The 13,845-nt window shown below is 40.6% G+C and overlaps 2 protein-coding genes across 2 annotated transcripts; both read left to right on the plus strand.

The window, feature by feature from the left end:
• Window positions 1-390: 390 nt before the first annotated feature.
• LOC308083521 (globoside alpha-1,3-N-acetylgalactosaminyltransferase 1-like) lies at window positions 391-2,184 on the plus strand (the record flags this gene model as incomplete). Its single annotated transcript, XM_080425833.1, has 1 exon — window positions 391-2,184. One exon carries the CDS (start codon window positions 391-393, stop codon window positions 1,390-1,392), a length of 1,002 nt encoding a protein of 333 aa, XP_080281959.1. The 3' UTR covers window positions 1,393-2,184.
• A 5,665-nt stretch (window positions 2,185-7,849) lies between these two features.
• Window positions 7,850-10,048, plus strand: LOC308084272 (interferon-gamma-inducible GTPase 10-like). Its single transcript, XM_080426837.1, has 2 exons — window positions 7,850-7,986; window positions 8,416-10,048. Exon 2 carries the CDS (start codon window positions 8,423-8,425, stop codon window positions 9,395-9,397), a length of 975 nt encoding a protein of 324 aa, XP_080282963.1. The 5' UTR covers window positions 7,850-7,986; window positions 8,416-8,422; the 3' UTR covers window positions 9,398-10,048.
• The last annotated feature ends 3,797 nt before the right edge of the window (window positions 10,049-13,845 follow it).

Genomic DNA, 13,845 nt, shown 5'->3' on the forward strand with positions numbered 1-13,845 from the left:
TGTGTGTGTGTGTGTGTGTGTGTGTGTGTGTATGTGTGTGTGTGTGTGTGTGTGTGTGTGTGTGTGTGTGTGTGTGTGTGTGTGTGTGTGTGAATATGAGTGGCTGGATTCTCGCAGGTGATTGTCATCTGCCAGTGTCAATGTGGTTTAGTCAGGGGCGTGTTTGGGGACTGGGAAGGAGTTCACTTTTTGTTGCGCCAAGCACTATATAAAGGGTGGTTAACACAGTCAGCCGAGAAGCTTCAGTATTCAATCCACTCTTCGACTATCTAAGACTATTCGCCTGACTAGACCCAGAAGATGAACCGAATCTGGTTCTGGCTTCCAGACAACCCAAGGCGGTTCTTTTGGAACAATAGGAGGGCCTTGTGTCTAATATTAATTGTGGGGATGTTGGCCTCTGTTTACCACCTGTCTTCCACTTGGAATCTACTCTACTTGGAATCTACTCATCTACTCTACCTGTCTTCCACTTGGAAGACAGACGGCCCTGATGGCCAACAGGGCCACCTGTCTTCCAAGGCCCTGTCGTGTCCGATAGAAGCAATAGCATCGGACCATCTGCGCTACAAGAAACCCAGCGCCCTGGGCGGCCGCACCGACGTTGTCGCGGTGACCCCGTGGTTAGCTCCCATCGTCTGGGAAAGCACATTTGAACCCGTACTGTTGGACGCCATCTATAAACCCTGCAACATCACCGTGGCGACCACTGTCTTTGCCGTTGGAAAGTACATCCGTTTCCTAAAAGATTTCCTGGAAACCGCAGAGAGCCACTTCTTCGTGGGATTTAGAGTTCATTACTACGTCTTTACGGATAGGCGGGACGAAGTCCCCTCCGTCAAGCTGGCCGCCGGACGAGAGTTGTTTGTCAGGCCGGCGCCAAACTTAGAACCTGCCGGAGCCGGCAGGTTCAAACATATTGCCAATTTTATCAAAACTGACCTACGCGATGGCGCTGACTACGTGTTCTGTTTCGACGTCAATTCGAAGTTCCATGGCCACTGGGGAACCGAGACTCTAGGGAAGCTGGTTGCCGTGTTAGCCCCAAATTACTACTTCCGAGAGCGCAGCGAGTTCATCTACGAACGCAGGCCGGCGTCGAAAGCATTCATGTCCGCCGACGAGGGCGACTTCTACTACGCCGCGGGCGCGTTCGGAGGGGAGCCGGCGTCCGTCCATCACATGCTGTGGACGTGCAATGACAACTTTGAGCTGGACGCCCGGCAGGGCATCGAGGCAGCGTGGCAAGAAGAAAGTCATTATAACGATTACCTGTGGCTCCATAAACCCACCAAGGTACTGTCTCCAGAGTATCAGTGGCATGACCTCCGCCCCCCAAAGCCCAATATCAAAATAATCCGATTTTCAAGGACTTCTGACACCAACCTCTGATATGGCCAGGATGGCACGGTGGTGCGGATTGGTAGGAAGTAGAGGTGTAACGATATATAGTAACTGCATCGAAAAATCTTTTTTAATTTTCAACGATCTACTATATCGATATGCAAACAGCAAAATATCATATCGTTTGACTTTGTATCGTATCGAATCGTTTTGCAATGCAAATAATCGTATCGAATCGTTTTGCAATGCAAATAATACATTTGATTGATACTAAGTTCTTGTGTGTTGTATTTAGCAATTTCAAGAAGAAGAAAGAGAAAGAGGGGTTTAATTACTTTTACATTACATATCGCTACACTTGGCTTATTGATAAATGTGTGTAATCTCTGTGTTCCATGTCAAGGTGCATTTGTTCATATGTATTCAAATACAATGTCCATATATTTGCCAGAGAATCACTGTGTTTACTTATTTATATCCATAAATAATAGTTTTATTTTAAATGTTCTAGCCTTGACGACCATGCAGTCTTATGCAAACGTTAAAATGTAAATTAGATAGCATGTTATTTAGACAGATGCCAGGTGATTGTTGACCTGGCATCCTAATAGTGTGTATAGTTTCAATGTACATATTTATTTTTTGATATTATTATAATGTTTAGACTGATTACTGACTAGATTACTGAGGCACTACACTGTCTCTATGCATTTGATGTATTACCTCGTGTTTATCTTGTAAATCACATCTGCTAAATGCCAAAATTGTAAATTGTAATTTGCCTTTTGTAATTTACACGGTGTCCTAGTTATTTGTGTTTGTGAAATAGCCTTATTTATTATTAAATAATAGGCTAAGGGGCGGGGACGCCAGGTAAAATCCTGCCTAGGGCACCAGATTCCTCAGGACCAGCACTGTCCGTGCTTAGTAGTGCTGTCAGAATTGGCCAAAAATGACCTATTAAATCTCTAATTCCGCCACGGTTGGTGCTGAGAAGCGCTCGCTCCTGCGGGATAAAATGAATGGTTCTATTCTATAGCGTCATTTAATAAGCCTGTAATGGTTACGCCCAGACTTGTCCAGGAGAACGGACGCTCCTGAGCCTGTGATGGAGGAACAATCTTTCCCAGAGAGAGATAGAGAGAGAGAGAAATGTAACTTACGTGCTGTGCTGCACATCTTTGACATTCACGTGGCTGTTGCAAGTGCATTGTGCACACATGTTCGTGTCATGTTGTACTTTGCTGTCCCATGAAACTAACAAACCGGTTTGTACACATATCTAGGGATGAATGCAGCACTGGGGCGTGGAGCAATGCAAATGATTCTCCACATGAACGCGCCTCTGACTGTCAGACAAAAATGAGGAAGACCGGTGATACACACACATATCAGTGATTTATACGCCGGTTGGTACTCACGTCCGTTTGCGCTTATCGAAAATATGCACCCCTTTAGTCACTTTATTTAGGCATGTCCAAATTTGAATCCAAATGTATATTTTTCTATTCTTTAAAAACAGAAAACTTAAATCTTGGCTTGGTGGGCGCCCCCCCCAGCTTAATGCCAATTGCCTACTCTGCCTATTGGCTGGGCTCTGAGCACGGAAAAGAATGCATGTATTCCAAACAGAGAGGAGCGTTCAGAATAAATTGTTTATATGGTAGATTGGTATATACTGTATATACCGATTCAAACGGTATATACCACCCCTCCAAACCCGAATGAAAATTCATTCAGATCAGACCGGAATGGAATATTCTATTGCAATTGAGGTGTTTACATGAGCATTTTTATTCTGAATGAATGAATTCATTCATCCATTCCGAATATAAGTGGAATATACCTGTCCACGTAACTGCAGCCAGTGACACGTTATTATGGATAGACACACACGACCGGAAGCGGAAGGCCTACAAATTCACGCCCACTTTTGACACAGCGCCGCTACTTCGGGTCCGTTAGAACGATGAACTGCAGCTCTCAATGCAATCTCTATGAGAGGCATTGTAAAATACCGTCATTTCACTGGTTAACTACTGAGGCTGTAGCGATTCTTTTTGTGTTCTAATAAACTGTCCCATTTGTTTAATTTGTCCTTTTTAATGTCCCATATCTGTCATCTCGATATACCACCCACAATATACTATAATATACTCCATCAGTATGTCAAAACCGCTCGCATCGGAGATCTAGAGTTTAAGTGGTCGCATGGTATATATGTTACAGTATGATTGGAGAACCAGTACGATTGAAGAAGGCTCGCTCGTTTTTACCACCCACCCAGCAATTCTGTAGAAGCAACACTAGAGGGAGCCACAAGCCAGGCTTGTGCACAAGCATATATTGCCGCGACCACACACACACGTGCGCGCGTGTGTGACCGGCTTCGAGTGCTATCAATGCATTGAATGGGGAAATAGGCGAGTTTATTAGACCTTTCAATGGGCGAAATAGGCTACTACCTACCCGCGATTTATCAGACCATTCATTCAGGAGCTACTGACCTACTTGGAGGCGGAGCAGTCCGCACAACAATATTTACGATTCTGTGCCTATCGGTACATAACTCAAACGGCGCTGAGTAGGCACAGGCGAACGTCACACCGTTCAGGACGGCAACTCGGTCGCCTTAGCTCCCTCTGTGGTCCTTCACGGGGTGACAGTTCGCCTGTGACTGCGCGCCTCCGTCAGGGTCCAAAACCAAAAGCGAAACCTAAACTGAACTATTAAGTCATGTCAGTTGGTAGGTTAGTATGTCTTGATAACACCCAATGAATGGTCTGATAAATCGTGGGTAGGTAAGTAGGTCGCCTATTTCGCCCATTCAAAGGTCTAATAAACTCGCCTATTTCCCCATTCAATGCAGATAGCATTCGAATCAGGTGGACTGTTAAGATACTTTTATTGTGTTCTGCTGGCTTTTGTTTTAGTTTCTCCCTGACACACACACACACACACACACACACACACACACACACACACACACACACACACACACACACACACACACACACACACACACACACACACACGGAGGAGGAGAAGGAGGAGGAGCTCCTCCTCCTCGCGAGCCTCGCTAATAAACCCTGTCTCGAAAAGCCCCGCATCGCCCCGAAGCCCCGTGCCTAAAAACGAGCGCTCTGTCTTCAATCGTACTGGTTCTCCAAACGTACTGTGACATATACGTCACGGACGTATCCCTTGAGGTTTTCAATACCCAGAAAACCGGCGAAAGTGGCCGTTATCAAGATGTTTTGGTCATTATCTCTGGAACAGAAGGTCCAATCTGCTCAGTTCAAAGCTTGTTGGATGCGTAACTTTGAAGACATTAAGCAAGCAATGACACATTTTCGGGTTATTTGTTTTTTTTAGGGGAGGCGAGATCTTAGTTGGGCAGGCGACCGTCTGTCCTGCCTCTACAGTGGGTACGCCACTGGTCGGCGCTCGGCGCTCGTAAAGACAGTGATGTCACTGAAATGCGACAACTTGTCTGTCTGCTGTCTACCCTCTGCTGTGTTAACATTATGGGTAACTCGTTAAAGTGGCAAATTAAATGTGAAACACATCAACTATTAAGAAAACAAGAAGATATGTTGACAAAGACACTCCATACATTTGGAAACATATTTTTATTTAAATCAATATCGTCTTCAGTTAAAGGTAGGGTAAGTGATTTGCGTTGGTTAAAATAATTGTTAAATAGCTCTATATTCTGATAGTACTCATTGCTATAGAGTGTTTGTTCAGTATTAGGAGTCTCCTTGTCTCTCCACCTCTTTATTAAACAGAAAATGCATTTTAGTTTCAGTTTCAGTTTCATTTCCAATTTTATCCAACCAGGACAGAGAACTCAATCAGGATACAGATTAAACAAGTGAAATTGGAAGTGATGACACTAAGAAATGAGCAGACAAAATTGGAACTGGAACACTATAAAAATTAAGCTTAAAAATGGGTACTTTCTCCTGATTGGCTGAGATTTTGACACCTACCGAAAAATGTATTTTCTGTTTATTAAAGAGCTGGAGAGACAGGGAGACATCTGTTACTGAAAAAACACTCTATAGCAATGATTACTATCAGAATATAGTATTTTAACCTTTTAACAAAATACTTTTTGTTTTAACCCAAAAATATCACTTACCCTACCTTTAATGTAGGAATATTTTAAAAGTAGGCTAACTCTCATATCCTCTCATAGGGAATGCATTGGCAGGTGCAGTTCATCGTTCTAACGGACCCTGAGTAGCGGCGCTGTGTCAAAAGTGGGCGTGAATTTGTAGGCCTTCCGCTTCCGGTCGTGTGTGTCTATTCCACTTCAGTTCTAGGCAAACCCTGCTGTGATTGGCCAGTAGTCGCTGTGATTGACAGTTCTCGTTTTTGCAACTATGCCTAAACCTAACCTTAACCCTACATTACCAAGGCTGAAGTTAGGCATAGTTTTACTGTGGTTAGGGTTAAGGTTAGGCCACTGGCCTTTCTTTTTCTGTTACTAGTTTGTTCATGTGTTTCTTTAGAGTAGGTAAGATCTATGCATTGTTGTTAAAGGTAAGAATAGGTTTTTTTCTTTCTTCCTTCCTATGTTATGTTCAGGGGCCCACCCTGAGGTAATTTACCTACTAAGTATACAATAAATCACTACATTTTTGGATTTTTAACTGGTGTTGACTGGTTGTGTTTGGGGACTGGGAAGGAGGGAGTACACTTTTTGTTGTGCCTTAGGTTCCCTATAGGCCCGGCCTAGGGGAACCTAAGGCGTAACAACAGTATTGTCCCAAATGAAAAATAGAATTTTGAGTAAGGCATACTGTATCCAAATAATGATGTATGTACATGCATTCTCAGAGACAACCTGTTATATATCTGGGTTATATCAGGTGTTTTAATCTTAACAAGAATATTAAATCTCAACTGAGAGCTGGTGGTAAGATTGTATTTGTATCTATATCAGTACCTATGAATAGGAGTAAGAGTACAGTATATGGTTGCTCACTGCTTGTGAATTTAGTTCATATTAATTATGTAATGTGTATTGGACTATGCATTATTATTATAAGAATACAGAACAGAGCTAAGACAAGAAGTAAAGGGCTACAGTACAAAGTACCTAGGCTTGCAGGTAAACATCAAGCATCAAAAACATAACAAACTTGTCACCTGAGGATAAGCAAACAGCATACATCTAAATAAAATACATATGTGAACAATTAACCAACATATTATACAGTATATCTGGATATCATAATTTGCAAGCATCTATTTAAATAGGCTATAATTACTGACACAAGACTTTTATGTCCTTGTTATGTTTGGAAATGTCATTGAAAATGTCATTGTTTTTTAGTTTTCATTTATTTTATTTTATTTTTAAACCTTTTGTGTGATAATTTTGGGAATGTTAGGAGCAATGACCATGATTTTTCAAATAGATTAATTAATGTTAAAAAAAAAAAAAAAAAAGTAAACAACTCAATGCAAATTTCTGTTTTAATATTATGTAGACTAATTAACTACTGTAACTAAATCAAAATCCCCCAAATAAGTACATTTCCATTACATACTTCATGGAAAGGTGAAAAGAAAAAAATCTAAATGGTTGAATGTGGTGCACGTTCCCATCCAAATATTTCATTTGGCTCACATGAAGTCTAAAGAAAACAAATACATCATTTGACCAACTGGTTCTGCCTCAATAAATGTGTAGTACTGTATTGTAGTAAGAGAAAGAGGCACACATATCCTAAAGACATGCAGGCTACAACTCACATGTATAGTTAAATTTTCAATTCACATTAATGTGAATGTTATCCACATACTGGGGCATGCAGAGTTGTCAGTACTTGACTATACAACATTGTTAAATATATTTGATAATACCATGTGTAGTAATGAAGGTTGAATGTTTGTTCAAACCAAAATATTTTAGATAAGTAAACAAAAATAGATATAAATGAGATAATAAATACATTATTTTAATGAATAACCCCAGTAGTCAGAGTGAAATGAATTTGACTGAAGCAATCTCAATTTAGCAGACACTTAGAAACAGCAACTTATAAAGTGCCACGTCGGAATAAGTGGTGAACACATAGTTCTAATATAGTTATTTTTAATTAAACATCATGGTAAGTGGCGAATGAGTTGTTAGAGCAATAAAAGTATATGTATGCTACAAATGAACTAACCTGACTCCGCCAGATGGGGGCGGTATTGACTTCGTAATACTGTGAAACAAATGTGACGCAAGCTTCTTCCATCTGGCAGAGTCGGGTTACAAATGAACTAGGATAACAAGTAAACAAGATACCTACTGTACCATCTATCTAAATAACATACCGTACCTACTTTAGCTTCTTTCGGAATACTTAACAAGCAGGAAGTTCGAGTGCAAAAAAAAAAAAAAAGAAAGTCTGGCAGTAACTTATGTCATGCAGCTATGACAGCTATGTGTTGTTATGCTCAATGTTGTTGACTCCACACACTAGGGAGAGAGCAAGACTAACCTATTTCACAGCATTACATGCTGTGTAAAGTATGAGGTGTAAAGAATAAAGATCTTGTGTCACTTTGAAAAAATAAATTCAGGCATTGTTGATACTTGCTGCCTGAAATGTATTCTACCCTGACATAAGATGTATGGTAAGTAAACAAATCTTTTTCACTCAACACCCTGGGAATAGAGGGGGGATTTAATTCACAATTCAAAGTTCCCATGCATTGTTGCAGACGTTTTTGACTATGGTGTGATGTGATAATACTGAAAGCTAAATGTAATTACTGTCTGAGAAACCTATTCATGCAAGAGATTTACATTTTAAATTTACATTTTATTTGAATAAATGACTGAAGAATTACAACATTTTGTGGATTGAGCAGTACAGAAGTCACAGATAATTTCATGGCCAATGTCAGTATTCTTTGCATGCGAGCATGTACTGTATGATTGTACAGTACGGTATGTTGTTTACACAGTAGAGCACTATTAACTTTACCTTGAGTTTGATGCCATGAATTCAGTGAAGTAATACTTAGAGACATAAAGACTTTTTATAATGTTTGTTTTATCAGATTCATCATGTCAGAAGAGACTACTTGTGAAAATCCTGAGATCCTCAGTCCTGAGACCCTCAGTGAATTGGAGGACTACATGAAATTGTACCAAACTGACCCATCTTCCAAATCAAAGAAGACCCACGACGAGTTGGAGAATGTGACTCTGAACATTGCTGTGACTGGAGAGAGCGGCGTGGGAAAGTCCACCTTTGTCAACGTCATACGAGGTCTCAGAGACGGAGATGAAGGGTCAGCAGAGACCGGAGTGACTGAGACCACTATGAAAGCCATTCGATACAATCACCCCACCATGCCTAACGTTTACATCTGGGACTTGCCGGGAATTGGTAAACCCAACTTCAAAGCTAAGAACTATCTCAAAGAGGTCCAGTTTGACACCTTTGACTTCTTCTTCATAATTTGCTCTGTTAGGTTCAAGGAGAATGACATCTTGCTGGCCAAAGAGATCAAGAAGATGGAGAAAATGTTTTACTTTGTTCGATCAAAGATTGACCAGGATGTCCATGCCGAAACCTGTAAAAAAAACGTCACTGAGGATATGGTGCTCTCCAAGATCAGACAGTGTTGTGAAGAAAACCTGAAGACCCTTGGGAACTACAAAGCCTTCCTCATCTCCAACTTTGACCTGGGGAAGTATGACTTGCAAAACCTGATTGAGTCTTTGGAGACAAACCTGTCAGAGCACAAGCGGTCAGCTCTGATTCGCTCTCTTCCTTGCTGCTCCATGGCCATGATAAAAAAGAAAATGGAAGACCTTAACAAAAGTGCTGAATCTGCTGCCGGTGCTGCCTGTGCCACTGCTGCAATTCCCATCCCAGGCTTGTCTGTAGGATGCGAGATTGGGATCATGCAAGAGTTTCTGCAAAAGGCCCTCATTTCCTTTGGGCTAGACGAGAGATCACTCAGGAGACTCTCAGAGAGGGTCAACAAGCCAGAAGAGTATCTCAGGTCAGTGATGAAAGTCTCGTTTCTCTGAGGGGGTCGATGAGAAAGTGGTGGCCAAAATGATGCGTACAAAAGCCATGGTGGCAGCAAAGACTGTTGAGGTTTTTCTGAGCGCTATTCCTGCTCCAGCACCTATAGTGCTGGAGCAATGGGGGTTGCCTATTCCACAACGCTTCATCTACTCCGTGGGGGGATAAAGGAGATGGTAGAGGATGCCAAAGCTGTGCTTAGTATAGTGATGCTGGAAAACAGGCCAAGGATGGACTCACCATTGGGAGTACAGGGAGAAAACATGCCAGGGATGGACTCATCATTGGGAGTACAGGGAGAAAACATGCCAGGGATGGACTCACCATTGGGAGTATAGGGAGAACTCCAGGTGGGTCAGTCTGTCTGTGAGGTGCAGGAGGATTACTTGTAAAACAAAATATGTAGTGTGTCATTTATGTTGGGAAATGTCATTGAAAATGTCATTGTTTTTTAGTTTTCTTTTCTTTTCTTTTCTTTTTTTGACAATTTTTGTGATAATTTTGGGAATGTTATTAATGTTGTGAACAAAGGCATTCTACTGTTGCACCTCAGCCTTAAACGGCCAGTCAGATGCGTCACAAGGGTAGGGACAATAGATGCAGGAGAGATGAACGCTGGAGCAACACGGACAATTTAAGCCTTTTATTTTTCAAGTGCAAGTAATAGTTGACTGACGTTTCGGTCTTTCGACCTTCCTCAGAGCCTGACTCTGAGGAAGGTCGAAAGACCGAAACGTCAGTGAGTCGTGAGTTTTATTTTAGAGTTTTGTTTTTTTTTAGATGTAAGCATCTGGTGTAGAAAGACCTAACGAGGGACAAGGGTCGTAATTGATCCTTGGCTAGAAACCCTAAATGCAATATCATGGTCTTATGTTTTTAACTTGATGATACATAATTTTTTGTATTGTCCCTGCTAAATAAAAATATAAATACAAATGAATAAAAAAGAGAACTAAAGACCTGAATCTGTGAACATAAAAGTAACATCAGAAATCATGATGAATAATTCCTGGTAGCTAGGCACTTTAATACCACAGCGGACATGGGGACTGTACAGTAGGCTGAGATTCCAGGGCATTGAATAGGTGAATCCTTTGAAAAGAGGAGTTGACAGAGACTGTTTACTCATGCAGAGAGAAGCATTTTAATTTCCAAAAGGACTGAATGAGGAATTAGTGTTGAATTGCATTTTATAGTATAATAATTGACTGTATACTCTTGTGGGTTTGTAATTTGTGAGAATTCCTATTATTGTCTCCGCCAGGCCGAAAGGCATGGCGAGAGAGTATGTTTTACCCCCTGTCCGTCCGTCCGTCCGTCCGTCCGTCCGTGTGTCCGTCATTCTGTCATTTTGTGGACAGCTAATCTCTGGCACTGTTGGCTTGATCGCAGCGAAACTGTACACACACACTCCCTGGGTGCCAGAGCAGAACCTCTGCTCCAGATTTTTCACATGGGCCTTTTATAGCGCCACCAGGAGGCCGATTTGTGCAAAACCCATTTTTGAACAGTACTCCTACAGACTTTGGCCAAAAATCCCCCAAATCGGTATACAGTATCTCTATAGTCATTAAAAGAAACGGCTCATTTCAGATTTTTCATATTCCATCCTGATTTGCTAAAAATTGTCTTTCAAAGTTTGCAGGAGTACTCTGTTTCGAACAAAATGCCTCAAATCATGAACACAATTTCCGTGAAATTTTGCACACACATTCCCATTAGGCCGAGGAAGAAATGCAATTTGAAAATGTTCAAATCAGCCTCATGGTGGCGCTGTAACAGGCAGATTCGTGTTTTTACCTATAACTGCACCGATCAGTGTAAAACTTTGTATGCACACTCTCTAGAGGCCATGGAAAAACCTTTGCCCTGCATTTTTCACATTTGCCTTTTATAGCGCCACCAGGAGGCAGACTTATGTAAAACAATTTTTTTGATATTAAGCCTTCAGATTTGATCAAAATTTCACGCAAATCGGTACACATGATCTCTATAGTCATGTGATCAAGACGGATCTGTTTGATTTTTCATATTCCATCCTGATTGGCTAACATTGACATGTAATGTTTGCAGGAGTGGCCCGTTTTGAACAAAATGCCACAAATCATGAACGCAGCGTCCGATTGCGGTGAAACTTTGAATGCACATTTGCACTACGTTGAGGAAAAAATGCCACCCTTTTAACATTGGCCTGTTATAGCGCCACCAGCAGGTCAAATTTAGCAAAACAATTTTTTTGAACAAAATGCCTCAAATCATGCATGCAGTGTCCGATTGCCGTGCACGGCCTAGGAATAAATGGCACCCTTTTCACATTGGCCTATTATAGCGCCGCCAGGAGGCCATAATAACCTAATTGAAAATAGCCGATCTACAAGCTCGTAGGCACCTGTCCTGTCTGTATCCCCTGCTCATGCATCACAGCAGTTCATGCAACATGATCTTTTATTAGGTATTATTGCTTGTGTAAAACTTTTACTTTTTGTTTTGGATTAAATGAAGATAATGATTAAATAAGAATATGAGCGTACATTTTATAGCATTTTATTATTTATTGCAAAAGCGTCCATGATGGAAGTTTTGGAATTAATGAAAATATTGGAGAAAAAAAAGGATACTTTTTTATTTTCCTTTTTCAAAAGAAGTTGGGATGTTGCTTCCTACAAATGGGCATCCCAGTCTGTGTGTGTCTGTCTGTCTGCCTGCCTATCTGTGTGTGTGTGTGTGTGTGTGTGTGTGTGTGTGTGTGTGTGTGTGTGTGTGTGTGTGTGTGTGTGTGTGTGTGTGTGTGTGTGTGTGTGTGTGTGTGTGTGTGAGTGTGTGAGAGCGTGTGGGTGCTTGCGTGTGTGTGTGTGGACTTGTGTGTGTGCGTGCGTCTGCTCGCACACATGCTCTGCTCAGATGTCACGTGATTTCAGAGAAGTGGGAGCAGAGCAAAGTGAAAGTATCCAGACTACATGAAACCACGTGACTCAGCCTCTATCATCAGGCACAGCAACCAGTGGTAGGAAAAGAGTACTCACATTTTTACTTGAGTAAAAGTATCAACAGCCTACTGCAATGTAGAAAAATACTCTGTTACAAGTAAAAGTCCGTAATTCAAAATTTAGTTGATTAAAAGTACAAAAGTATTGGTTTTCAAAATATCAGATTTACAAGCTCATAATGCGTCCCATCGCGATGCATTGAGAGCTTGTCGAGCTTGTAAATGGCTGAAATGTATATTGGCTGAAGTGGTTAATGTATGTTTTGTAATGATAACACAAATCTACAAAGTAACTATAGTAACTAAAGCTTTCAAATAATTGTAATGGAGTAAAAGTACAATATTTGCCTCTGAGATGTAGAAGTAGAAGTAAAAGCACTGGAAATTTGAAATAGTCCAGTAAAGTAAAGAATACCTCAAAATTTTACTTAAGTACAGTACTTGAGTACAAGTACTTAGTTACTTTACACCACTGATAATAAATCATAAGAAACATCATAGTTAAATGAATTTATATTAGCCCTGGATCAATTAGACTATAGATGTATTGATCAAATACAAGATCTATGATGGTCTTTCTTTATCCAATAAATAAATAAATCTATATAATAAATAAAACAAAACAAACCAATACAACTGCATTTTTTTCTGTGAAACAATAAACAGAACTATATGCCTCTATAGTACTATAATAGTAATAGTATTATTACTGTTATTATTACTACAAGAACAAGAGGCCTCTATTAATTATAGCTGGGTTCAGCAGAACCACACCTTTCAAACAACACATCATAGGTCCTGCTATGACAATGCAGGTCAGAGTCACTACAAAGTAAAGAGAACATTCTACATAGATTTACATTTCCGCCTATTGTAGGTATGTGTTCAAATGACTGTATCTCCTATTTACATTCAGATATTGACAGTTTCTTTTAGAATGTAGAGGGATGTCCTGACTTCATTTATGCCAAGTCTTCAACCTGTCAGAGCTTCCATTGTAAATCTACATGAGTTTTTATGCCTCAACCCCCAGACGGCTGCAGGCTTTATTTTTTGTTTGGGGTGTATAACTTTATATATCAATTTCACCACTTTTGCAGTGACATATTTGTATAATACAACAATCCATTTCATGTATAGGCCTTAGAGATCTATGTTGTGTTTGGTCCTACGGTAGGACTCCTACCTCCGGTAGGGGTATCTCGAAAACTAAAGCCCTTTTTGGCTGTTTGTCACAGGCCTATATGTATATAAATATGTGGGAGGGAGGGGAGGATGGGGGGAGGTGAGAAGGGGGGTTAATAAGCAGGGGGGTTAATAAACAGCACAGATGTGAACTTAGTTTTATTGTATTTTATTAAAATAGTAAAAGAAAAAGTTACAAATGGTAAAGCAATCACAATGTACAAAAAAAAGAAATAACTAAACTAGTTCATTTTTGGAACCATGAACTTCATTTAGTTA

This window comes from Gymnoscopelus braueri, assembly GCF_963280865.1.
Source record: "Gymnoscopelus braueri genome assembly, chromosome: 4".
Classification (NCBI taxonomy): Eukaryota; Metazoa; Chordata; class Actinopteri; order Myctophiformes; family Myctophidae; genus Gymnoscopelus; species Gymnoscopelus braueri.

What these genes read in the sequence shown, in the direction of transcription:
- LOC308084272 (XM_080426837.1), top strand. Translation starts at nt 8,423, where the DNA reads ATGTCAGAAGAGACTACTTGTGAAAATCCTGAGATCCTCAGTCCTGAG.